The 27,045-nt window shown below is 46.9% G+C and overlaps 1 protein-coding gene across 1 annotated transcript in view; it reads right to left on the bottom strand.

The window, feature by feature from the left end:
* PM20D1 (peptidase M20 domain containing 1) overlaps positions 1-27,045 on the bottom strand; it is a 359,154-nt gene that overhangs the window by 127,840 nt on the left and 204,269 nt on the right. Inside the window, 1 exon segment of the mRNA XM_040337628.1 lies at positions 23,266-23,385. Within this exon segment, the coding sequence (XP_040193562.1) occupies positions 23,266-23,385 (120 nt within the window).

The following is a 27,045-nucleotide window of genomic DNA, read 5'->3' as shown; positions in this document are numbered from 1 at the left end:
CCATAAAAGCGAACCGTACCGGACCATTCTGGGTCCTGCTTCAGATGTGGGGCCATAGAGAATGGAACGGTTCCATTAGGGCGGACCTACAAATACATCTCACTGATTGGTGGACGTGCTAGGCTTTTTTTCTAAACCTTGCATGGTCCCGGATGGTCCGATTTGCAGTGGAAATGCTCTGCAGAATAGACCGGTCCCATTCTAACCGCTCCATTCTTTCTGACCCGAACCGATCCGTGCAGTGGAAACAAGGCATAACTCTGCTGCTATATTTATTACCATTGATTTGTATGTGTTTGTTTTTCTTTTTTTCCTTTTCCCTCCGAGATTTTTTTTTCTTGTTTGTTTCTTCTGCCAAAAAAATTGTGAATCGGTATTCCTCACATCTGTACGCTCTCCTACCTTCCTACCTGGACCAGCTCTGGTACCTCCCTGTATAGGTGGCTCCCTCCCTTTGTATTGGGCTATAGTGGTACCATCCCTCTGTGGGCGGATCTCCTGTGTTATCAGTACTTTGCTTTTTTTTTCACGATAACTGTACAATAGCAGCACACAGTTTATTAAGAAGAGCCACAGGATGCAGCCCGCTGGATGGGAAAAAAAAACTGCCCAAAAAACTGCCAGCAATCTCTGCCACTATGAACTGTCAGTGGCATGCAAAAAAGTCGGCATCCCTGGCTGGAAGGACTGGGGAGGCGGGGTGGAGGTGGAGACGGGGCTGTGGTGGAGGTGGAGACAGGGTGGAGACCAGAGCGGCATTGTAAGCCGACATGGCTGGAGAAAGAGCGGAGGCGGAGAAAGAGCGGAGGCGGAGACAGGGCGGAGGAGGCGGACACCAGAATGGCACAGTAAGGGGAATATGTTAATGCCTGTGCTCAGACTGGTTGCGCCGCTCGCTCACTGGAATCCCAACCTGGCAAAATGAGGAGGCTGCTGTGCGGGCCACATTACAAGGTCCGGCGGGCCTTGTGTTTGCCATCCCTAGGCATTTTCTGTCTATTGATGGGTTCCCCAACATATGCTGCAACCTTTAGCAATCAGTGAGCATTAATGATGTGCACTAACCTCTTGCAGTCAATCATTGAGCAGTAAGGATATGTGGTACCCTCTAGCAACCAATCAGCGAGCAGTATTGATGTAGGGTAATCTCTAGCAGCCAATTAACAAGCAAAAGTCATGTGCTGTAACCTCTAGCAAATAATCAGTGAGCCATAATGTGTGCTGTAACCTCTAGAAGCCAGTCAGTGAGTGGTAATGTTACACTGCAACCTCTGGCAACCAATCGCTGCATGATCTGATTTGGTAAACTGCTTTTTTTTTATCTCTTAGAGCAAGTGGAGACCAAATTAGCATGGAGGGGGGCCAAGAAAATGTTTGTCCGGGGTCCAATCATTATTAAAAATAGCCTTACAGTGTTGCATGACCACAATATTGTCCTGGGCAGGAAGGGGGTAAAAGTGCTCAGTAGGCAAGTGGTTAATGTGTCACAATAATTTATCTAACCCTATATGCCCTATATTGTCAAAAGTATTGGGACACCTTTACATGCAAATTTAATGCCATCACAGGGTTAGACCGTAGTGTTCAATACTAAGTTGGCACATTCTTTGCAGCTATAACAGCTTCAACTCTTCTGGGAAGGCTGACCACAAGGTTTAGGAGTGTGTCCATGGAAATGTTTGACCATTCTTCCAGAAGCACTTTTGTGAGGTCAGGCACTGATGTTTAATGAGAAGACCTGGCTCACAGTCTCCACTCTAATTCATCCCAAAGGTGTTCTATCGTGTTGAGGTCAGGATTCTGTGCAGGCCAGTCAAGTTCCTCCACCCCAAACTTGCTCATTCATGTCTTTATGGACCTTGCTTTGTTCACTGGTCCAAATCATTTGGTGGAGGCAGGATTATGGTATGGGGCTGTTTTTCAGGGGTTTGGGCTTCACCCCTTAGTTCCAGTGAAGGGAACTCTTAAGGTGTCAGCATACCAAGACATTTTGGACAATTTCATGCTCTCAACTTTGTATGAACAGTTTGGGGATGGCACCTTTCTATTCCAACATGACTGTGCACAAGTGTATAAAGCAAGGTTGTCCCAATACTTTTGGCAATATATAAAAATAAAAATAAATGTATTTATTTATTATCCTACCTCTGTACAGCGATATCTAGTCAGTTTTCACTTTACTTATAAATTACTATTACTAATAATCAGTGGTTTTTAACTTTACCAGTTTAATCTGCATACTTTTTTGGTCAGTGACAGTTTTTCTGGTAGTTTCACGAAGATCTACTTACATCAAATTCAGGGAAGCATTTGCGCCCGTGTCAGTAATATTGCTTACACGTGCACCAAGTTCAGATATTTCCTTTCTACTGCCACTCACTGTTTCAGTGACAAATTCTTAAAGAAACATTACTAGTTGACAGATTAGGAAACAGACGGCAATCAAAACCAGATATAGTCTGGCGTACGCAGCGCCACCATCAGGGGAGTACAGCTGAAGAGAGCAGTGGTGTCGCGGGTGCAGAGGGGCACAGGAAACCGTTTCCGTCAAACTGACCCCCCCTCCTTGGTAAAGTGGTGCCTCTTTCTCTGATTGGCCCTCGGCTGTGGCCAATCATGAGAAGGGAAACAGAGAGCAGGAAACTGGGCGGGACACGGCAAACCCAATTAGACCTGCTCTCTTCTCCCTTTGGCTAACAGGAGAAAGGGGAAGGCGGGGCGAGCAGGGGAGATATACAGGCAGCACAGGAAACAGAGGGCATGTTGGCCATTATCCATTACTTTTCACAGGGACTGAGTCATTAGGAAGTGCCTAACCTGATATCCTCTAGGCCTTATTGACTGCCACAACGAACTCGAACAATGGGCCTCTGGTCCAAAAATGGGGGGGGGGGCACCATTTTTACCACACCAGGTAACAACAACTCTAGTGATGCCACTGTCCCGAAGCCCAGTGCCACAATAAGTTCTGGAACTGAGCTCTGATAACTGACCAGACGGGTGTGCTAGCATAGGCACCCAGGACATCTGTCACCCTGGGTCCCACAAGCAGCAATCAGCTTAACGGAAGCAGCCGACACCTCTCTCCCCACTGTCAGCCACACACACTCTGACTCCTCCTCGGCTCCAATGTTCAGGTGTCCACAGCCAGGAGGAGCCACAGAGGGATACGACTTCAGTGCAAGAGCCATGCTGCTGGTCTGAGGTCTATGTATAGTTTACAGTGGAGGGGGACACAGTAAATGGGGGGGCAGATAACAGATGCACACATGAAGTGATGGGATGAGAGGGGGGTGTAAGGGGATATGTGCTGGGTGCTTTTGGAGGAGAGAGGATATGTGCTAGTATGGGGGTCTGATCCTCCCACCCACCACTAGCACATGTCCTCTTCTCTCCCAAAGCACCCAGCAAATATCCCCTTATCCCCTTATCCCCCTCTTTCCCCCCAAATGAAAAGATGGCGCATCCCTCTCTGTCCTCCTCCCGCGGCATCCCTCTCTGTCCTCCTCCTGTGGCATCCCTCTCTGTCCTCTTCCCATGAAGATGACAGGGCGAATCTTAAAAAGGAAGGGGTGTGGCCTTGACAAGAAGGGGAGAGTCATATTTAAAATTCGAGGGTGCGCGAGTTTAGTCAGTCCTAGGGCAGCACAAAACCTAAATACACCACTGATGGACACTCTGACCTCAGTGCAGACACTGACAGATTCATGGATCTATCTGTGTCTATGACACCCTTTATTAATCTCCTCAAATATTAATCTCTCTGAAGAGCAGCCAGGCCAAAATCTAGTTTCAAGCAGTACCAGTTATAGACAAGGCCCTTTGATGCTTTTGACAATGCTGTATCCTGGCCTAGGCCGACAAGGCCCAGGGCAGCACTTTGCAGGGGGGCAGCACAAAAAGAGTCTCCGCCGGATTGCGCTACACTGTTAGTGTAGCGCTAGTCATATGTGGTGGACTGGGCTGGGAGGCAAATTAGTCCCCATAAAGTGGCCGCACTGTTTCCGGTATGCGGGCGGCCAGCATTCTGCAACTGTGGGGGTGTGGCGCCGCTCCTAATTTTGACTGTCCTTTCATCCTGGACCACAAACCTTCATCACTGTACTATATTTTTTCTGCTGTACCATTGGCATGGTTATATCTTCTTAGTCCTCTCCATAAAATTATTAGAAATTTGTGCTTTTTTTCATTTTGGATAAAGGGAGGGTTATGGCCCCTGTCAGTTTATTTTTTACCACCCCTGTCCCATTGCAGAGATTTCCCTTCATTTTCTGCCCCATAGCCAAACAGGAAGTGAGAGGAAATCTCTGCAAATTAAGGGATAAAATTGCTCCCCCCCAGGCCCTCAAAACTAGTGTCCCTACTGGAAAATTTCAGGGCGGGTCTTAAACAGCAAGGGGTATGGCCTTGACAGGAAAGGGTGGGCCATATTTAAATTAGGGGGTGCACGAGTTTAGTCAGACCTAGGACAGCACAAAACCTAAATACACTACTGGCTTTTGGATAGTTCTTTAAGCGTTGCATGTTGAAGACTTTGCAGTAACCTTTACTGATTGAAGACAGCAGAGAATAAACTTGCCATCCAATAGAGGGATAATTATCCAGGGTCATCTTTTCTGTTTTTTTTTTTTTTTTGTATCAAAAGTACACATATACAAATATAAAATTGCATATGTGAAATATGATACTCCCTTTTTTCGAAACGGTATCTATTGATTTATAGTTAGACCTCAACACCCTCCCATCTGCCCTCAACCCACCACCCTAGCCAATCCTCCCAACCCTCCCCCTCTACCCCACCTCTTAAAACTTTATAAAAAAATCTTTTTTTTTTGTGTTTTGTTTATTCTCGTTGATTCTCGTTGTGGGAGGGTTTCCTCTGTCTAAATACTAAACTCCTCTACATATCGGCTAGTCTTTTTAAATACTCTCCAACTCTCCCATTTATCTGTTAACTCTATGGTTTCTTCTACAATACTCAGCCTCAGACCTTCCATGATATGTGTCTCCTCTACTGTAGTTAACCACTCACGTATTGAGGGAGCTTCCACTTCTTGCCACTTTTTAGGGATAAGTCTCTTCGCAGCGTTCAACATATGTGGTATTACTGAATTTTAATATTGTTGTACTGATCCCTTGACCCCATGTGACAAAACTTTCCACGGGTCCTCTGGTATTTCTATTTTAGTGATCTCTTTTATTAGCTGAAGAATCCCTCTCCAATACGTTTTGATTTTTGGGCAGTCCAACCACAGGTGAGCCATCGTTCCCAACACCTTACATCCTCGCCAACACTCCGCGGACTTTCCCTGTTAATACCTGCTGATTTTGTCGGGCGTTGTGTTCCACCTTGTTAGGCATTTATAATTCATTTAGACAGTTCTGGTGTCTACTGCCAAGATGTGGGTTAGATTAAAAATTTTACTGACGGTGGCTTTATCTATATGCGACCCCAGTTCCCTTTCCCATTTAATTATGAATGGCGGGATCTCCGGACGCTCCTCTGCCAGCAAAATTTTGTAAATTCAAGATATATTACCGCTTATGTTTTCTGCAATACAAAGCCGCTCTAACGGTATTAAATCTATCTCAGATATTATTGGCTGGGGTAATTTCTCAACAAAGTGCCTCAATTGGAGATACCGCCATTCATTTATCAGTCTAAATGTCGGTTTGTGTTTCAACCTGGTTGATGGTTGATGGAGAGTGTGATGATGCTGAAGCATTATGGGTGGAACTGCATACAGATGTGCGTAGTTCAAAATTAATCATTGGAGTTTGTTATAAACCACCCAATGTTAATGAGGAGGTGGAGACTCAGCTCCATGCACAGATGGAAAGGGCTGCAAGGTCTGGGACGGTGATAATAATGGGGGATTTTAACTACCCAGAAATTGACTGGATTAATGGCACTTCTGGGACAGTTAAAGGACAAAAATTTAAAAACCTATTGCAGGACAATTTTATGGTGCAGTTTATTGAGGCCCCAACTAGGAATGATGCCCTGTTGGACCTGATAATCTCAAACCATGCAGAGCTTATTACTAATGTTCAGATAAAGGAACACCGGGGTAGCAGTGATCATAACATGATTTCATTTAATGTTAACTATAAGCAAGAAATACATACAGGAAATATTAAAGCGGTCCTCCACCCTAAAGTGGAGTCCCGCTGATCGGAACCCTCCCCCCCTCCGGTGTCACTTTTGACACCTTTCAGGGGGGAGGGGGGTGCAGACACCTGTCTAAAGACAGGTATTTGCACCCACTTCCGGCCACACGATACGGGCGAAAGACGGGCATTCCGTCACATCCCGTCTGTCGCCCGTTGTGTGCTGGGAACACTCGGCTCCCAGCACACAGCGTGTGAGCCAATCGGCGGGCGCAGCGCGACTCGCGCATGCGCCGTAGGGAACCGGGCAGTGAAGCCGCAGCGCTTCACTTCCTGGTTCCCTCAGCGTGGATGGCGGGGGGAGCAGCAGAGTGACGAGCGATCGCTCGTGCTCTGCTGCGATCGGCGCTGGACTCCAGGACAGGTAAGTGTCCTATTATTAAAAGTCAGCAGCTGCAGTATTTGTAGCTGCTGACTTTTAATATTTTGTTCCCGTGGCACATCCGCTTTAAAACACTAAATTTTAAGAGAGCAAATTTTCCAAGGATGAGGGCTGCTCTCCAGGACTTGGACTGGGAGGGACTATTGGCACAGATGAACACAGAACAGAAATGGGAATTCTTCAAAAAGACTGTGTGGAACCTCACTGCGAAGTATGTTCCCATGGGCAATAAGTTTAAAAGGCTAAAAATAAAACCTATGTGGCTCACGGTCAAAGTTAAAAAAGCTATAAACAATAAGAAAGTAGCTTTTAAAAAATATAAAAATGAAGGAACACTAGTGTTGTTTAAATGTTACAAAGAATATAACAGGATATGCAAAAAGGAAATCAAGGATGCAAAAATTCAAAACGAACGACAGATTGCAAAAGATAGTAGGACAAACCCCAAAAAATTCTTTAAATATATTAATAGTAAAAAGGTGAAGTCTGAGCATGTAGGCCCCTTACAAAATAATCTAGAGTGGGTGACTGGGGACAAAGAGAAGGCAAATTTATTGAATGTTTTCTTCAGCTCTGTGTATACAATGGAGCATGGGGGAGCTCATGTCCAAAATGGGGGTGGGAGTGACACAGCCCCAAATCCACAATGGCTCAAAAGTGATATGGTCCAGAAATATTTAGACAGAATAAAGGTGGATAAAGCACCTGGACCTGATGGCATCCATCCACGAATCCTAGGTGAGTTGAGCTCTGTCATTTCAAAGCCACTGTATCTAATATTTAGGGACTCATTAAAGACAGGAATAGTACCACTGGATTGGCGCAGGGCCAATGTGGTGCCCATATTTAAAAAGGGAACAAAGTCTTTACCAAGTAACTATAGACCTGTTAGTTTAACTTCTATAGTTGGGAAGATACTGGAACGTTTAATAAAAGACCACATGGATGAGTTCTTGCTGGAAAAAAACTATTTAAGCAGCAGACAACAAGAGAAGCCCGGAGCATGAAGCGCAGAGAAATAGTGTAGGGCGGACATGACTAGGTGCTTGGGACACAAGGGGTTAATAGTATGGGAGGAAAGGGGGGTAGGCAGGGGGCTGTGCATTAGTTTCCCGGGCTCTGGGAGTCTATTTAAGGAGGGGGCGGAGTTACAGGGCTCAGCAGCGTGCAGGGAAGACAAGGAAGGAGGCAGTTTTTTGCTCTGCTCCTTCACAGCAAAGATGGCGCAGGTAGACCTCATGTTAGCCAGACTCCGGGCCAGGGCAGCGGAGAGGGGTCCCCAGTGGTTGGAGGCACAGATCGGTGGGCTCATCGAGGACCAGGCAGGGGGGTCTATGGAACCGGCGACTCGCGCTCGGCAATCGCGGCCGCCGGTGCGCTACTCGCCCGAGGTGTCGGGGCGATCCAGGAGGGCAGCAAGGAGTCCAGTTGAAGACCCGTCGCCCCCGCCGGCGAAGCGGTCGCAGCTGTCTGCCGGGGGGAGTCCGGACGGTACCCTCGCGGTCGGAGGAGCTCGGGAGGCGGGGCCTACGTCCGGGATTGCGCCCGGTCCTCACCGGGAAGAGGGAGTCAGCAGCACAGGCCAGCAGCACCCAGCGCAAGTGTGGGTTCCGAAGGAGAGGCCCGGCGAGGGATAGGGGGGTCCAGAGACAGCGGGCCGTCCATCCACGCGGCAGCTGCATCAGGGGGTCGGGGGCAGCAAGCCCAGGACAGTAGGGAGGAGCAGCAAGTGACCAGGCCACAGAACAAGGGGGGGAGGGGGGGCCAAGCAAAGAAGAGTGCAGCAGAGGTTCGATCCAGGCATCCCCTGGGGTCTGCGGCTCCCAGATCTCCTTCGCCTGGGGGGCCACAAGTGCCGTGCAGCGCAGCAGAGGACCGGTCGGAGGGCGAGGTGTCCGAGGACGAGGAGGATGTCGTGCGACAACCACCGGTGGATGTAGCGGCGGCGGCTGATGGTGCAGTTCCCAGGCAGCCAGGTAAGACGACCTCCTTACCCAACGTTGATTTCTCCAATGCATTGTGTACCTTGTTGGGGATGGGGGTGGGGGGGGCTAACCCGGGGGTGGCTGCGCTGGGGCCTGTGGCGCCCGGGGCTGCGGGGGTGATACCCGCCGCCCCGGGGGTCCCGGGACAGATGCAGGACCTGCTGGGGGGTCTGCGGGACCTGTTGCAGCGCTTTGCTGGGGGTCCTGCGGTGCCACCGCAGGTCGCACCATGGGTGGGGGGGTTGCGGAAAATGGGGGGGCAGCGGCTGCTCCAGCGGCAGTGAGGGTCGACCCCCTCGTCAGCGTGACAGCGGCTGTTCCGGCAGGCAGTGTAGCGGGGGACACAAACAAAGATAAGTCAGCAGCTGCCAGGGCAGATATTGTGAGGATTGCAGATGCGGAAAAATGTGAGGTATATGTATGTTTTGAGGGTCCCCTAGGTTCGCATCTGAAGCCAGAGGTGAGAGAAAAAATCGTTAAGGGTGAGTATGTTGAAATTTTTTCATTGCTTCCTCTGGAAAAATTTAATTTAGACAGGGTGAAGCCCGATGACTCTAAGAAAGAGGACGAGGAGAAGAGGCGTTATCGCCTCATCCCTCGCACCTTTGGAAATTGGTTGCAGGCTTATGCAATACTGGCCAGTGTCATTGGCGACAAGAAGCCGGAACACTGTGCGGCATTGTTTTGCTACATGGATGCGATCGGGAAGGCGCACCGCGTGTACGGGGGTACGGGGTGGCTGCGTTACGACGAGCAATTCCGGCAGCGTATGGCGGTATGGCCGTCAATTAGGTGGGACCATAAGGATATTACCTTGTGGATGCGGCTTATGTCTGCGCCGCGGGCGTCGGGCCAGTTTTTTCAGGGGGGGGGCCGGGGGGGCCGCAGCCTCGGGACCGTCGGCCGGAAAAAAGTGGGGAGTCTGTTGGCAGTTTAACGAGGGATCCTGCAAGTTTGGAGGGTCCTGTCGTTTCAAACACGAATGCTCGGGTTGCGGAGGTACCCACCCCCTATCCAAATGCTTCTAGCGGGGCAAGCGGGGGGGAGACTCTGCGGGAAAGGGGGGTAACGCCGGTGAAAGTGGAAAGGATGCGTCCTTTTCTAGATAGGTACCCGGACGTCGCAGGGGCTCGTTTACTGACTGCGGGTTTTACGGAGGGGTTTCGCATTCCGTGTAATTTGACGACGGCGCCTCCGCTGGCGGGGAATTTGCGATCCGCTTTGGAACACCCGGAGATAGTTACGGAAAAATTGGGAAAAGAGGTGGCGCTGGGGCGGATGGGGGGGCCATTTCGGGAACAACCGATGAGGGATTTGGTGGTTTCTCCATCGGGGGTGGTGCCCAAGAAGAAACCCAACAAATTCCGCCTCATTCACCACCTCTCTTTTCCGAAGGGGGGGTCGGTGAATGATGCCATTAATCCGGAAGCATGTACGGTGTCATACACGTCGTTTGATGCGGCGGTGAGCTGGGTGCGGAGGTATGGAAAGGGGGCACTCATGGCAAAATCGGACATTGAGGCTGCATTCCGATTGCTACCGGTACACCCAGACAGTTTTCGCCTGTTGGGCTGTCGGTGGCAGGAGGAATTTTATGTGGACCGATGTCTGCCCATGGGTTGCTCCATTTCATGTGCGTTTTTCGAAACGTTTAGCTCTTTCTTGGAGTGGGTGGTCCGGGATGTGGCAAGGGTGGACTCGGTTGTCCACTATTAAGATGACTTCTTGTGCGTGGGACCCCCTTCCTCCAGAGTGTGTGCGATTCTATTGGCGACATTGCAGCACATTGCGGGAAGATTTGGGGTCCCCTTGGCGGCGGACAAGACGGAAGGCCCTACGACGGAGCTCAGTTTTCTGGGGATCGTGATCGATTCCCAGGCAATGGAGTGCCGTCTGCCGCCGGACAAAGTGGAGAACCTCAGGCAGGTGATCAGGGACTTCCTGGGACGCAGCAAGGTCACTTTGAAGGAATTGCAATCATTGCTGGGGAAGTTCAATTTTGCATGTAGGATCATCCCCATGGGTAGGGTGTTTTGCCGACGGCTGTCAGCGGCCACCGCAGGAGCAAAATCGCCTAGACACTTTATAAGATTGACCAGGGAACTGAAAGAGGATCTTAGGGTGTGGCACACTTTTTTGGAGACGTTTAATGGGCGGTCGGTGTGGATGGAGGGGCCGGTCAGTAATTTCGATTTGGACTTGGTCACGGATGCGGCTGGGTCAACGGGGTATGGGGCCTTTTTTCGGGGTCGTTGGAGTGCGGAACCTTGGCCAGATTCATGGAGGGCAGCGGGTTTACTCAAGAACCTAGTGCTGCTGGAATTGTTTCCAGTGGTTCTGGCAATGGAATTGTGGGGGGAAGAGTGGAAAAATCGGAAGGTGAGACTGAATTGCGACAATATGGGGGTAGTGCAGGTCATCAACCGGATCTCCGCTTCATCCTTGCCGGTGGTCCGGTTGCTGAGACATTTGGTGTTGCGGTGTCTGCAGTGTAATGTTTTTCTATATGCGGTGCACATACCGGGGGTGGACAACACGCTGGCTGACTCTCTGTCTCGTTTTCAGTGGGGCAGGTTCAGGGAGTTGGCTCCTACGGCAGAGCGGACCGGGGTGCCGTGCCCGGCGTGGCTGTGGGACACTGCTTTGGACTTGCCGCGCGTTGGATCCAACGGTCGGTGAGTGGGGCGACGTACTCTAGAGTCTGGGGGGAGTGGTTCGAGTTCTTGCGACAGGTGGGAGTTGACGTAGGAGATAGGGGTATGGAAGGGGGATGGTTGGTGCTGTATTTTGTGTCCAGGCACATGGAGGATGGGGGGTCTGTTTCCGCCATTGAGCGCAAGCTGGCGGGTTTAGCATTTCTCTTTAAGTTACAGGGGTTGCAGGATTTTACGAAAACTTTTTGGGTAAAACAAGCGGTGAAGGGATATCGGAAGGGAAAGGTAAGGAGGGATTCGCGTAGACCGGTGTCATTCGCAGTGCTTCAAGCGATCTGCGGCAAACTGGGGGAGGTGTGCGCGTCAGGATACGAGGGGATACTTTTTAGGGCGGTTTTTGCGGTCGCATTTTTTGGGGCTTTTAGGTTGGGAGAATTAGTTAGCCCGTCTAAGTCAGTGGCTGGGGGGTTTGGTTTTCAGGATGTTCGAGTGGAGGGAAGAAGCGTTGTGATCATGCTGCGCCGGTCCAAGACGGACCAGGCAGGGAGGGGAACACGGGTGGTGCTCTATGCATTGCCGGGTTCCGAGGTGTGTCCGGTGAGAGCGGTCGTGGAATTTTTGGGAGTACGCCCGGTAGGGTTGGGGGCATTTTTTGCGCACAGGGACGGGACGTTTTTGTCAAGATTTCAATTTGTGACAGTGTTCAGAAAATGTTTGTGTGCTGCGGGGTATGACGGACAACGGTATGCTTCGCACTCCTTCCGCATCGGGGCTGCCACTGAGGCTGCACGGTGCGGGTTGGATGAGGCGGCCGTTAAGAAAATAGGTAGGTGGGAATCTAGGAGATTCCGATCTTATGTGCGTCCGCATTTGCTGGCTGATTAAGTGAGAGGAGGGGGACAATGGGGACACTGACAAGGGGATGTGTCGTGGCTGGTGTTTGTAAAGTGGAGACGTTGGATGTTTAGTTGGTGTTATGTGCTACATGAAATTGTTTTTATTTCAGATTGCAGCTTCCCGTGCCTCGTATGGATTGTAGGGCACTCTTACGTGTTCTGGGGTGCCAGGAGAGCAGACGCCCGACCGGATGGCAGGCAATTGGGCATTTCCAGGCGGGAGGCATGCGTACGCTGGTTGGGTTTTAGGGGGATGGAGTGGAGTAGGGTGGTTCCTGAGGTCAGCCATTACGCCCGGCTCGATCGCCCCCCAGATGTACTGGTCCTGCATGTGGGGGGAAACGACTTGGGTGTCCGGCCGATGGCTGAGCTGATAATGGCAGTCAAGGCGGACTTTATGTCCCTGAGAATGTCCTTCCCAGGGTTGATAGTAGTCTGGTCGGATATGGTGGTGAGGACGGCCTGGCGTACTGCTAGATCAGTGGATAGGCTGAACAAGGCTCGCATAAAGGTCAACCAGGTGGTGGGGAGGTTCGTGGCACGTAATGGGGGGCTAGTAATACGGCACTCTGAGTTGGAGAGGGATGTGGGATTGTTTCATAGGGGGGACGGCGTCCACCTTTCTGATATAGGGATCGATTTGTGGGCCTTGGGGCTGGAAGATGGTATCCGTAGGGCCCTGCGGGTGTGAGGTGGCCCTCGAGGCTAAGGGGTTAACCTCTCAGGCTGTGGCGGTGTCAGGTGGTCTCCAGGAGGTCAAAAAAGGAACAGTATGAAGGAAGTGTGGGGGTCCAGCGGTTATGGACCCTCTCCGTATTCCACCGGAATGGTGTCCGCTGGAACACGGAAATTGGTGTACTGCGGGATAGGGGGTGTTGGTATGCCTTTAAGGCTGGCGGTTGGTTTTTGCTTACGTCCCGCAGGATATTGGAAAAAATGTTATGTGTGTGTTACCTCTTTTTTGACCACATGTATGTGTATGGTTGCCATTTTGATATGGCTGTTGTAAAATCTGTTTTTATATTTTTAAAAAATAATGTAAAGTTAATAAAAGGTATTTATGGTACAAATGGTTAATAAAATTATGGCTGCTATGGCCAATTTTCTCCATCTCAGGTGTTGCCTCAGTTTCTTCTAATTTAGTGTAAAGAAAGGGGGGGGTATGGTTTGGGGTCTTAATGGGTTATTATGGGTATCCAGGCTACCTGAGTCAAGAGAAGCCCGGAGCATGAAGCGCAGAGAAATAGTGCAGGGCGGACATGACTAGGTGCTTGGGACACAAGGGGTTAATAGTATGGGAGGAAAGGGGGGTAGGCAGGGGGCTGTGCATTAGTTTCCCGGGCTCTGGGAGTCTATTTAAGGAGGGGGCGGAGTTACAGGGCTCAGCAGCGTGCAGGGAAGACAAGGAAGGAGGCAGTTTTCCCACCCACCCTCCCTGTTTTTTGTCTCGTTTGTGTTGTGCGTGTGTGTTCTTCTTTTGCAGGTCATGGATGCAGGTCGTCATAGCAGTAGGAGTAGTGGCGGTGTCAGGTGGTCTCCAGGAGGTCAAAAAAGGAACAGTATGAAGGAAGTGTGGGGGTCCAGCGGTTATGGACCCTCTCCGTATTCCACCGGAATGGTGTCCGCTGGAACACGGAAATTGGTGTACTGCGGGATAGGGGGTGTTGGTATGCCTTTAAGGCTGGCGGTTGGTTTTTGCTTACGTCCCGCAGGATATTGGAAAAAATGTTATGTGTGTGTTACCTCTTTTTTGACCACATGTATGTGTATGGTTGCCATTTTGATATGGCTGTTGTAAAATCTGTTTTTATATTTTTAAAAAATAATGTAAAGTTAATAAAAGGTATTTATGGTACAAATGGTTAATAAAATTATGGCTGCTATGGCCAATTTTCTCCATCTCAGGTGTTGCCTCAGTTTCTTCTAATTTAGTGTAAAGAAAGGGGGGGGTATGGTTTGGGGTCTTAATGGGTTATTATGGGTATCCAGGCTACCTGAGTCATGGATTCATGAAAGACAGAAGTTGTCAGACAAACCTGATTTCCTTTTATGAAGAGGTAAGTAAAACCTTGGACAGAGGCGTGGCTGTGGACGTGATATATTTGGATTTTGCAAAAGCGTTGGATACAGTTCCGCACACACGGCTCATGTGTAAGGTAAGGTCTACAGGATTGGATATATCAGTTTGTAAATGGATAGAAAACTGTCTGAAAGACAGAATTCAGAGAGTCGTGGTTAATGATTCATACTCTGAATGGTCCAATGTTATCAGTGGTGTACCCCAAGGTTCAGTGCTGGGACCCTTACTTTTCAATATATTTATAAATGATATTGGGTCTGAGATCAAAAGTAACATTTCTGTCTTTGCAGATGACACCAAGCTATGCAGTGGAATAACGTCCTTGCAGGATGTCTCCAATTTACAAGCCGACCTCAATGCTCTGTCTAATTGGGCGACTGAGTGGCAGATGAGGTTTAATGTAGATAAATGTAAAGTTATGCACTTGGGGGCTAAGAATATGCATGCATCATACATACTAGGGGGAGTACAACTGGGGGGATCTGTAGTGGAGAAGGATCTGGGGGTTTTAGTTGATCATAAGCTCAATAATGGCATGCAATGCCAAGCTGCGGTTTCCAAAGCGAGCAAAGTCCTTTCTTGTATTAAGAGAGGTATGGACTCCAGAGACAGAGATATAATTTTGCCCCTGTACAAATCATTAGTAAGACCTCATCTGGAATATGCAGTTCAGTTTTGGGCACCAGTTCTCAAAAAGGACATCGGAGAACTGGAGAAAGTGCAGAGAAGGGCAACCAAACTGATAAGAGGCATGGAGGAGCTCAGCTATGAGGAAAGATTAGAAGAACTAAATTTATTCACTCTTGAGAAGAGGAGAATAAGGGGGGATATGATCAACATGTACAAATATATAAGAGGTCCATACAGTGAACTTGGTGTTGAGTTATTCACTTTACGGTCATCACTGAGGACAAGGGGGCACTCTTTACGTCTAGAGGAAAAGAGATTTCACCTCCAAATACGGAAAGGTTTTTTCACAGTAAGAGCTGTGAAAATGTGGAACAGACTCCCTCCAGAGGTGGTTCTGGCCAGCTCAGTAGATTGCTTTAAGAAGGGCCTGGATTCTTTCCTAAATGTACAGAATATAACTGAGTACTAAGATTTGTAGGTAAAGTTGATCCGGGGTAAATCCGATTGCCTCTCGGGGGATCAGGAAGGAATTTTTTCCCCTGCTGTAGCAAATTGGATCATGCTCTGCTGGGGTTTTTTGCCTTCCTCTGGATCAACTGTGGGTATGGAGTTGGGTGTATAGGATTTTACTGTGTTTTTTATTTTGTTTTTTTTTATTTTTTGTGGTTGAACTGGATGGACTTGTGTCTTTTTTCAACCTGACTAACTATGTAACTATGTAACTCGTGAAATGGTAGAATTTTACCTCTACTAAATATATCTCTTAATTGTGCATTCTCGCTTTTTATCCAATTTAATTCTACTACTCTGGATATCACCACGGCCTCATAAGATTCTTTAACGTCTGGTACCGCTAACCCGCCTTGGATTTTCCCTTGTTTAAGTATGGCTATTGAAATGCTTGGTTTCTTATTTTGCCAAATAAATCTCCTTATGATTCTGGTTAATGCGCTGAAATAGGATTGTGACAGTGCCATGGGTAACATTTGGAACTTATATACAATCTTTGGCAACAATACCATCTTCACAGTACGAATTCTCCCTATCCATGATAGGGGTCTGTATATTACTCTCTTAATTTCATTTTTAATTCCATCCAGTAAGTGTATATTGTTAGATTTATATATTGTATTCATCGTATTCACTAGTTTTATCCCTAAGTACTTTAACTCTTTTTTCCAAGGGAATGGAAATTCATTCTGTAAATCAACTGCTTCCTGACTACCTAACCACTTCCATACCAGGCACTTACGCACCTTCCTGCCCAAGCCAATTCTCAGCTTTCAGCGCTGTCGCACTTTGAATGACAATTGCGCAGTCATGCTACACTGTACCAAACAATTTTTTTTATCATTTTGTTCCCACAAATAGAGCTTTCTTTTAGTGGTATTTGATCACCTTTGCAATTTTTATCTTTTGCGCAACAACTAAAAAAAGACAGAAATTTTTTAAAAAAATAGTTATTTTTTTCTGTTAATTTTTTTTGTAAATAAGTAAGTTTTCTTCTTCAATTACGGGCACTGATATGGTGGCACTGATGGGCACAGATGAGGTGGCACTGATGGGCACAGATGAGGTGGCGCTGGTATGTGGCACAGATGGGCACTCATAGGCGGCACCGATGGGCACTCATAGGCGGCACAGATGGGCACTCATAGGCGGCACTTATGGGTGGCACTGATGGGCACTGGGCATTGATGGGCACTGAGGGGTGGCACTGATGGCATCACTTGTTTATCCCATACTGTGCCAGTCAGTGCCCATGTTGCCAGAGAGTGCTCATTTGTGGGCACTGATTGGCATCTATTCTCATTTTTTTATGTTTTTTTCCCCCGTTCCCTGGTGGTCCTGGCCGCTTCCCTGGAGGTCCAGTGAGAGCCGCCGAGTGAGGAAGAGCCGATCAACGGCTCTTCCTGTTTACATTGTGATCAGCCGTGATTGGACACGGCTGATCACGTGGTAAAGAGCCTCCGCCGTAGGCTCTTTACTGAAATCGCAGATGCAGGGTGTCAGACTGACACCCCACATCACCGATCGCCACGCTGCACGCCGCCACGGGCACGCGCCGGCATGTTATCCTGCTGGACGTCAATAGACGTCCAGTCAGGATAACACAACCACTTCCCAGACGTCAATATACTATTGACCGGGCGGGAAGTGGTTAAATTAATGTTCAAGATCTCGGACTTAGTCAAATTCATAAAAAAATTGGCCAAGTCACCGTATTGTTTTAATACTTTAATAAGTTAGGCATTGCAGTCCTCGGATTTGTGACATAAAACACCACATCATCGGCAAAGGCTGCCAAATTATGTTCCTCCTCCCCTGCCCTAATACCGCTTATATCAGGTAATTTTGAATCGTTGCCAGAAGGGGTTCAAGAGAAAGTACAAATAAAAGGGGGGAGAGGGGACACCCCTGTTTTGTCCCGTTTCTCATCTCGAAGGGGGGAAGACGGCACGCTACTGACTTTTATATTTGCAGTAGGGCGATGGTACAGTACTGATCCACTGAATCATTCTTGGACCAACACCCATTATTTCCAGCGTTTTTATCATGAGCCCCCAGTCTACCCTGTCAAATGCTTTTTCAGCATCTATCGACAGGAATAGACTGGGGGGGCCCCTCCTTTTTCATTTGCTGGAGGAGGAGCAACGTTCTCACCCCGCTGTCCCTCCCTCTTCCAGGGATGAATCACACCTGGTCCGGATGGACCAGAGTGGTCATCATACCTTTTACTCGTCCTGCAAGAATTTTAGCATATAATTTATTATCCGCGTTTAGAAGCGATATTGATCTACAACTTGAACATAGCGTGCCGCCCTTCCCCCTTCTTCGGGATTACTGTTATTGATGCCAGGAGGGCCTCCCTACTCATATCATACTCTACCCCTATACATATACCACATCCTTGGCAACAGAATTTCTTTGTACTTTTTTAGGTAAGAAGTCGCGAACCCATCAGGTCCAGGGCTTTTTCCCGGGGCCGATTCTTTTAAAGCATTGTTGATTTCCTCCTCCGTTATTGGTTTATCTAATATTTGCCTTTCGTTTTCGGATATTGATGGTAATCTGACGTTTTTTACGAATTCATTCATTTGTTCCATTTTATCTTTTACTTGTTATTCCTTCTGGTTTACTGAAGTAGTAGCTTTTAAAACGTTCTACTATCTCTCTTTAGTCGTATATGCCAGTTCACCATTCTTCTTTTGAATTTTTTCTATAAAGTTTCTAGATTTTTTCTTTTGTAATATTCTAGCTAGATGTTTACTTACTTTATTCCCCCACTGGTATCTTTCTTTTGCTATCCTATTAAAAGTTCTTTTCGTCTCAAGCTCCATTAAATCCTTTAATTCACCTCTCTTAATTACCAAAGATTAATATAGTTCCTGTTGTCCTCCCTGCAGATTTTTATGATCCTGTTCCAACCTATATATTTCATCTATTAATGTTTGGATTTTATACTTCCTCTCTTTTACTTTCTTGCCCCAATGGCAATTATATGCCCCTAATATAGTCTTTATTAACCTCCCAGAGAGTGGCCCCGATATTTCTTGGGTATCGTTTATTGAGAAATATTTATTTCCTTACTATTTCTGCCATTTCATTATCTTGAAGGAGTTCTTCATTCAGTCGCCATGTACATGGTTTTCTTTGGAATCCAGGAGTAGTCATTTTCATTCTTAAGGGGGCATGGTCGGATAAAGTCGAGATTTCTTTATAACATTATCCAGGACCCTGTGATCTACCAAGATATAGTCTATTCTAGAATACGTCCCGTGAACAGGGGAGTAAAATGTATAGTCTCGTACTTTAGGGCGCAAGACCCTCCATATGTCCATTATTTGGCACACATGCATTTTCTGTTTAATCTTTTTTAACTGAGCATTATTTGTCTCTTGTGCACGGGAAGTACTGTCTACCCATGGGTCCATACAGAAATTCATATCTCCCATTATTATAACATATCCTATCCTAAAGTCCATTAATTTCGTTAAGACCTTGTGAACAATTTTATGGGACTCCGATTGGGGGAATATATATTTACTAACGTACATGTCGTTTCACATAGTTTGCCTTTCAGGAAGATGTATCTGCCTTCCGGATTGGTCAGCATATCCTCTAAATTGAACCTCATAGCTTTGGAAAATCCAATAGCCACACCCCTCGCTCTCCTTGTTGTGGAATCAGAATAGTACCAAGTGGGAAAATCAGCGGAATACAGTTTCACGTTTGTGTCGTGTGTGAGGTGGGTCTCCTGCAGGGACACCACATTGGCGGCATAGTGTTTAAGCTCTTTAAGGATCTTATGTCGCTTTGAGGGTGTATTTAATACTCGTACTTTGTACGTCATATAGTTTATTGTTGTCATCTTACAGAGTCCCCCTCCCACCTGTAGTTACGCATAAAGTATAAGAGGTTCTTCTTCCCTCCCTCGCACACACCCCCCCTCAGCTCCCTCTTCCTCTACCCTCCCTCGACTCCCCCTACATGGGTGGGAGGGGGAGTGGTAGAGGAAGATTGGCTTCCCAGAAGCCTAGTGAACCATGGCCCGCCTCATTCCTCCCGGCCCCCTGGTTCACCCCCCTGGAGGTTGAGCTCCAAGATGGTCTTGTGAACAGGGCTAATGTGTCCCCCCGCCCTGCGGTCCCCAAATTTCGGGGTATCTTCGGGAAACCTTAGGGTTCATGAGCGACCATCTTTATGTCCTATTAGGCAGGCTGGGAAACCCCATGTGTATTGGATATTCTGTGCCTTTAGTTGTTCCAATAACGGTTTGAGAATTCTTCTTCTGGACAATGTCTCGGCGGCTAGGTCTGGGAATACCGGCAGAATGGAATCTCCATATTTGGCAGGTTGGTTAGTTCTCATGTAAGCCCTTATCTGTTCCTTTTCTTGGCAATTGTGGAATTGTGCTATAAAATCTCTTGGATCATCTCCTGCAATTCTCAGTGGGCTTGCGGATCCTGTGGGTCCTTTCAAATTATTTCTTTTTCTAACTCTGTTATTCCCAGCATATGGCCGAAAATTTTGTTCATTTTATCTTGTAGATCCTCATCTTCTCCTTGCTTTTCCGGTTGTAACAGGAGCTCCTAGTGCCGTAATGCGTTCCGCGCTGCATGCATTCCAGCTTAAAACGCGGAAGTGCCGAGCGCACTCAGCGATGGATTCGGCACACCTGCCTTGCACCTGTCTTCTTCCTATATCGCTGCGGACAACCTAAGAGTTCTTCCTTGCTGACACCCTAGACTACAGAATCCCATGTCCTAAAGCCCTGCAAACGGATAAGTAGACATTGTGTTACTTGTAGTGCCTTAAGAAGATCTGCTACACATATTGCTGTTATACAAGTCCTATACTTAACGCTGGCTTATTTGCTATCATCTTATTACTTGGGACTGACGGTTGTGCTTTGGCTGTTTGCTGCGCAAGATCTTAAAGGAACATATACTCTCAAATAAGCTGAGCTATATATGCCTCTCTTATGCAATTACTAGTTGCTATCACTATTCTTATTTACTACGTGCTTGACATTAGTTATAACTTGTTTATGGGCCTATGCCCTAAGTTACTGAACATGTTCGCCCTAACTTTTCTATGCTAAGGGTTGAGGTATTTCATACCTACTCCCTTAGTGAACTAATGCATTCTTTACGTTAAAGTGATATGATGTAGAGAACCCCCAAACTCCTGTTCCCTGATTGGAGTGACGCTTGGGGTCCGATACTGATAATCACTTGCATACAGTACTGCATTGGAATCTTCACGTGCATCATATTCTTTTAACGCTACGGTTTGGTCGCATGTTGTAATACATTCTCCCCTAGTAGCTCAACGCCTCCTTTATGTGAGAGAGATGATGTAGAGAACCCTCAAACTCCTGTTTGTGTGGAGTGACGCTTGGGGTCCAATACTGAAGTCTCACATAGAGAAGTGCATTGAAATCCCTGCTAACCGCAGTTGTGGTTCACTCCGGTAAACCTCTAATCCTAATGTTTTTCCTTCTGTTCCTGTTTTCTTGATCTTCAATTATAAAATTGAAGACATCATATACCTTTATTCTTTATACATCTCTTCCATCTGTTCCTTCAGTCCATTTATTTCAGCCCGATAATTGTCTAGCCTTTCTTCTGTTTCATCTACCGTTTTGAGCATATGTTTCATGTCTGTACGTAAGGTTGCTATTTCTCCTTTTATTGATGTTTCCAACCTGGTTTCCATCCTTGCCAACATTTCTGCCATGTCTCCTTTTGTAAGTGATTGCTTTTTTGTCTGGATTCCATATCGGCTTCCTCTTCATTTTCTTTGCTTATCAATGATCGGGGGTCTATTTCTTCTTGTTGTTTACCAAGTCCGCTTTTAAGGGTGCCCTCAGTGACTTTGCTTTTGGTCCCAGGACTATCTATACCCCCTTCATATGACATGTATTTTTTATGGCTCCCGGGCTAGCGCTCGTTCGCGGGCGGTTTACAGCTGCCCCTCTCCCCAATCTTCCCATCATTATCCCGTTTTTTTAATTTATTTTTTCCTCTCTTTTTTTCCCCCCTTTCTTTCTCCTTGTAACAGTAAACTAACTCAGGGAATATAGTATAGTGTGAGGGATAATTTTCTTACCTCCACTAATGTCCCCTTTGGTCTCTTTCTTTAAGTGTAGCTGGGTGAATTTTTATTTCCCTTGCCCTTTGGGGCTTTCTAGGGGAAGACAGGGGGTGGGGGGGTGAAGCAGCATGCCCTCCTGGCTGTGGGAATAAGAGCCAATCAACAGGGGGGAGTTATGTTTGTTTCAGTATCTAAATCCTATTGATACCATACATTTGCAATCTCTCCAGGACATTGTATATATTTCATCCGTTTCATCAATAAGATACATACATGGTCCAATATACTTGCAGGCATTTATGAACTGTCCTGTGAACTGTCCTATGGACTGTCCTGTGCAGTATAAAGCAATATAAAACAATGAAAACTGGAAGCAAGTGAAAACGAAAGTAAAACTCACCCCCTCACGGCTCTTGTTTACAGTTTGCTGCTTTATGTTTGGTTTTTCTGCCCAGGAGTTGATAATTGATGAGGGGGGTTTCAGTGGTTTTCAATTTCAATAGAGCGGGCTGGGGTGGAATGGGGTGAAGTAGCCAGAGTAAGGTAAAATTGATTCCTTGAGAACCTGAGAGACTATATCTGCCATTCACCACTGCAAGCAATTTGCATCAGGGATCCGTCCAGCCACGAGCCTCTCTGAGGCGCACGTCTCGGCGCTGGTGTGGTATCCTCATGCCCTCGGGTGTGCGTCTGTGTTGCCCCTCACTCCTCTCTTTCCCCCGTTAAGGTCTCTGGAGAGAGGACAAGGCTTCTCTCTCCAGCTCAGGAGTCCTGCTGCTGCTGCATCGATATTGTCACCGGCACCCATCTTTAGACTGCGAGATTAGTGTGCATATTCCGGATTGACTGGGGGGGTTGCAGGAGGTGAGGGAGTCGGCCTCGTCCTAGGCCTGCATGTTGCGGGAGGGAACTTACGGGGCAGACAGGCTAAGCACTTGTACCTGCCCATCGACCACACCAGGCTCCTTCCTCAGTCTACGACTTTTAATGTGTGACTTCACAGGCCTTAATCACGCATGCGCAGGAGATTTTTTTTCTGTTAAGCAACAGTCGCTTTAATGTTTAATTATAGTGAAAATCTCAGAAAGCTCTAGGCACAAGCATCTTAGAATGAAACAGGATCCAGTAAATATAAAAAAGTCAGAATAGCTGTTTTGGAAAAACAAGAAACCTTGCATCATGTTTACTCTTGAGAACCCTTTCAAACTGGGGCGGCGAGTCTGTTAACGGTAAAGCGCCGCTAGTTTTAGCTTTACTGCTGTTTAAAGAGGTTGTAAAGGTTCGTTTTTTATTTTCTAAATAGGTTACTTTAAGCTAGTGCATTGTTGATTCACTTACCTTTTCCTTCAATTTCCCTTCTAAATGTTTTTTTTCTGTGTTTGAATTTCTCACTTCCTGTTCCTCCTCAGTAAGGTGTTCAGTAAGCTGTTCTAAATGACTTTCCACCGCTCGGATGATGGTGGAAAGCTTACTGAGGAGAAACAGGAAGTGAGAAATTCAGACAAAGAAAAAAAAACATTTTAGAGGGTAAAACGAAGGAAAAGGTAAGCGAACCAACAATGCACTAGCTTAAAGGAACCAATTTAGAAAATAAAAGACGAACCTTTACAACCCCTTTAAGCGGCGCTTTTGGCCTGCTTATTCATTTCAATGGGCAAGGGCGGTGTAGGAGCGTCCAAAGATGCTGCTTACAGGACTTTTTTTTCCCGTCCCACAAGCACACCGCCCCAGTCTAAAAGCCTGTTTTCAGGTACTTTTAGCACTAAAACCTGAAAACTGCCTCAGTGTGAAAGGGGTCTTAATATGTCTTAAATGGTAGTTCCCACAGACAGTGACAGACAATTTCTTTCTGTACATAGCTTTTTACCTTAGTACAGCTGCTGCAAGGATCCCAATGCTAGTCTCGGCAGGAGGCATTGAAGAATGGCCAGGCGGCTGGTTTACAGTCAGGTTGAGTGTGATGGATCCTTTTTCAGTGGTGCCAACTCTATGAAAACAGAGCAACATGTGCATGTGGTTATAGAACACAAATTGTATTCACCACTGAATAAAAAAGACATGGCAAAATTCATGAAATAATATGGTAAGTGACATTTTACCTGCATTTTTAGAAGTAGAAATTGAGAAATTAGTACTAAACAATTATCTGTTCTGGTTGACGGAAGTGAGGAGTACAAAGTAGAGGCCATTTTAGATTGTAGGAGATGGCAAAATCAAGTACAGTTTCTAATCAAGTGGAAAGGTTATGGTCCAGAGGACAATTCCTGGGAACCTGAATGTAACATCCATGTAAAAAAGGCTGATTCGTGCCTTTTTCCTTGCCTATCCAGAAAAGAGGGAGCAGTTAGGCATCCGGAGCCTGCCCCTTTGGGAGGGGGCAATTTCAGGGACTTGTCATAGTGTAGCAAGGTATTACCCTTGCAAGCATCCTAAAGGACTACAATGTGTGTTGGCTCCCTCTGGTGTTTGTTTCATGCTAGTTTGTTACAACTTGTTTGGTTCAGTTACCCAGAGACAAAGACTCTATTATAGTGGGTAGCACAGAGACTACGTTGCCCACAAGGCCACTGTGCTACCAGAGGGCCTAGGGTGACTGAGAGCGGATCGCCTAGCCAGAGAGGGATCCTTGCTACAGCCTCTCTGATTAGACCAGAAAGGGGCTGGTCTATGTTCCATCTGGAACCACCTGTCCACGACACCTTGTGAGCAGCTGCGCGGAGGACGGGGGATCACGAGTTCCAGAGTGGTTGAGAGCCAAGCGGAGTTCAGACGGAGCAGCCCGGCGAGGCAAGGCCTTATTTGGTGAGAGAGAACTTGCCTATCCACTTATTTAACGGAATCCCAGGAAGTTGGGTTGTTTATAGTTCCACCCGCATGTGCCGACATTTGCAGTGTCACAAGCAGGGATACACTGATACAGCGGTCTGGGAGGTTTGACGTTTTTAACTCCATACCACTTTATACTTCAAGGGTTTATGCTTTCTCCACCTTGTGATTGGATTACAATTAACCAAGTGCACCAACGTGGCTAGCTGAAGATTAACTCCACTCTTAACCTCTTCCATACAGGGCTTTTATACACACCTCCATACCGGGCCTATTCTGGCACTTCTCTCCTACATGTACAAATCATCATTTTTTTGCTAGAAAATTACGCAGAACCCCCAAACATTATATATGTTTTTTTAGCAGACACCCTAGGGAATAAAACGACGGTCATTGAAACCTTTTATTCTGCACGGTATTTGCGCAATCATTTTTCAAACGCCTTTTTTTTGGAAGAAAATTGTTTCATGAATTAAAAAAAATAACAAAAAACAGTAAAGTTAGCCCAATTTTTTTGTAAAATATGAAAGATTATGTTACACCGAGTAAATAGATACCTAACATGTCACGCTTTAAAATTGCGCACACTCATGGAATGGCGCCAAACTTCGGTACTTAAAAATCTCCATAGGCAACGCTTTGAACATTTTTACAGGTTACCAGTTTAGATTTACAGAGGAGATCTAGTGCTAGAATTGTTGCTGGCACTCTAGCGCACGCGGCAATACCTCACATATGTGGTTTAAACGGCGTTTACATATGTCGGCGGGACTTGCGTGTGCGTTCGCTTCTGCGCGCAAGCTGCTGGGGACAGGGGCGTTAAAAAAAAAATGTTATTTCTTTTTTTTTTTTACATATTTATTTCTTTTTTTACACTTTTTTTTTTTTTTTTTATTATCACTCTTATTCCTATTACAAGGTATGTAAACATCCCTTGTAATAGAAATGTGTGTGACAGGTACTCTTTATGGAGAGATGCGGGGTCTCATGTTTACCGTTGCTTAGCAGCCGCAATCGCGGCTTTGTTTACTTACGGGGACCCGGGCGTGATGTCATCACATCGCGCCCGGGTCCTCCGACGGTCAGAGATGACTGGTGACCATCTGGTCACCAGTCATCTCTATGCTTCCTGCGAGCGCCGGACGATTCGTTCTCCGGGCCCCCGATGGCACGGGAGAGCCCGGAGAAGCACCGGATGGCGGCGGGAGGGGGGGATGTCCCCTCCCGCCGCTATGATCCGCGGCGGGAACCGCCGCTATGATCGTTCTTACGTTGTGCAGAATCGCCGGCACAAGAGAAGGATATCTGAATGATGCCTCTAGCTGCACGCATCATTCAGATATCCCCCCCACAAAGCCCAGGATGTCATATGACATCCACTCTGAACGGCAGAGGTTCTTTGTGGACGTCATTTTACTATGGGCCGGTAGGGAAGTGGTTAAAAGGGACAGTCACCTGTTTCTCTATCCTTGCAAATAGTTGCTAAAGGACACGCACCAGTTGAACTGTCCACTAGGGGGAGCCATACCGTTGTGACTTCATGCGATTAATATAAGTAATTGCATTACGTTGTGTTTTCTATTGTTCACATGAGACTTGGTGGAGAGGTGCCCCAGTGTTTAAGTTAGTGCACTGGGAGATTCCTCCACCACACCCTCACTCAAGTCTGGCCCTCGGGTTGCGCTATGAGGGCCTGGTTACAGAGATACTTTAAACCAGTGGTACTCCATTGATTTATACAGGGAGCTATGTGTATTGAATGTTTACTGCATAACCATTGTTCTATTCTTTTACCAAGTAAACATTTTAACACTGGTTAAACTACATCTTGTGTTGGATTCTGTATTTTGCAGCTGTGTAGCAGGTGAACAACAACAAGGTAACAACATTTTACTACATTTATTGTTGTGTGGTATCACCAATTGGGGGTCCCAATCACATTGTTGTCCATTTGTGCCAGGGAGGGATCAAGCCAAATTCTGGGGGTTGACAGGCAGAGTGCAGGTCCAAATCTAAACCAGTAGCTCTTTCGGGGGTAGTGCTACAATAGCAAAACTGAGGTACGTGCGTGCGTGCGCACACGGGCTCCTGTCCAAGCTGGTCAACAGCGTGTGTGTGCACGGGTGTGAGCGTCAGTTGCGCATGCTTGGCGCCAATAGGCCTTTAAAAGAACAACAGCTGCACTTGTGCAGTGCTGTTTGATTTGCAGCTTCTGTGTTATAACCTGTACCTGCCAGCTGATCACCTGTAATGACCCAGCTCTGTTTACTTACCTCCTGTCCTTAGCTTGCCTTGACCCTGCTAATAACCTTCTACCTGATATCCTGTTGCTGACCATTGCCTGTTTATCTGATCCTGGTAAAAGTATCATAAGTTATTTCTTTGTTTCTTTTTCCCTGCACCACACATTTCTTCCTTCAGTCTGTAATGAGGAAGAAAATGGGGGGGGGGGGGGGAATGACAGTTTTTCAAACAAATAACACTAACCTTTCTAATTCTAACCAACGTTTGTGCCAAGACTGTCTTTCTTTGATGGGATTTGAATCAGCAAGCTGCAGTCTGGTGAAGTAGGCTCTCATCACAGATGCCAAGAACCTTTTTTGTCAATGGTTCCAGGTATTACACCCTAGATGGTAAATCAGGTTATACAGTGACCACAATCCGATGTCCGGGTTATTGTCATATGAGTCGTACTTTCCTCATTAGCTGTCACTTACATTCTCAGCTGATGGGGTAGGTGCAGTCTGTCAGGAAAGGTTCCATCCGCTGGTAATATCTATCATTTGGCATGCAGTACTGAGGTCCACCAGCAGGTGTCTCC

This window comes from Rana temporaria, chromosome 2 (genome assembly GCF_905171775.1).
Source record: "Rana temporaria chromosome 2, aRanTem1.1, whole genome shotgun sequence".
NCBI lineage: Eukaryota > Metazoa > Chordata > Amphibia > Anura > Ranidae > Rana > Rana temporaria.
The sequence above is the reverse complement of the archived record's forward strand: the minus strand, read 5'-3'. Positions and strand labels throughout refer to the sequence as shown.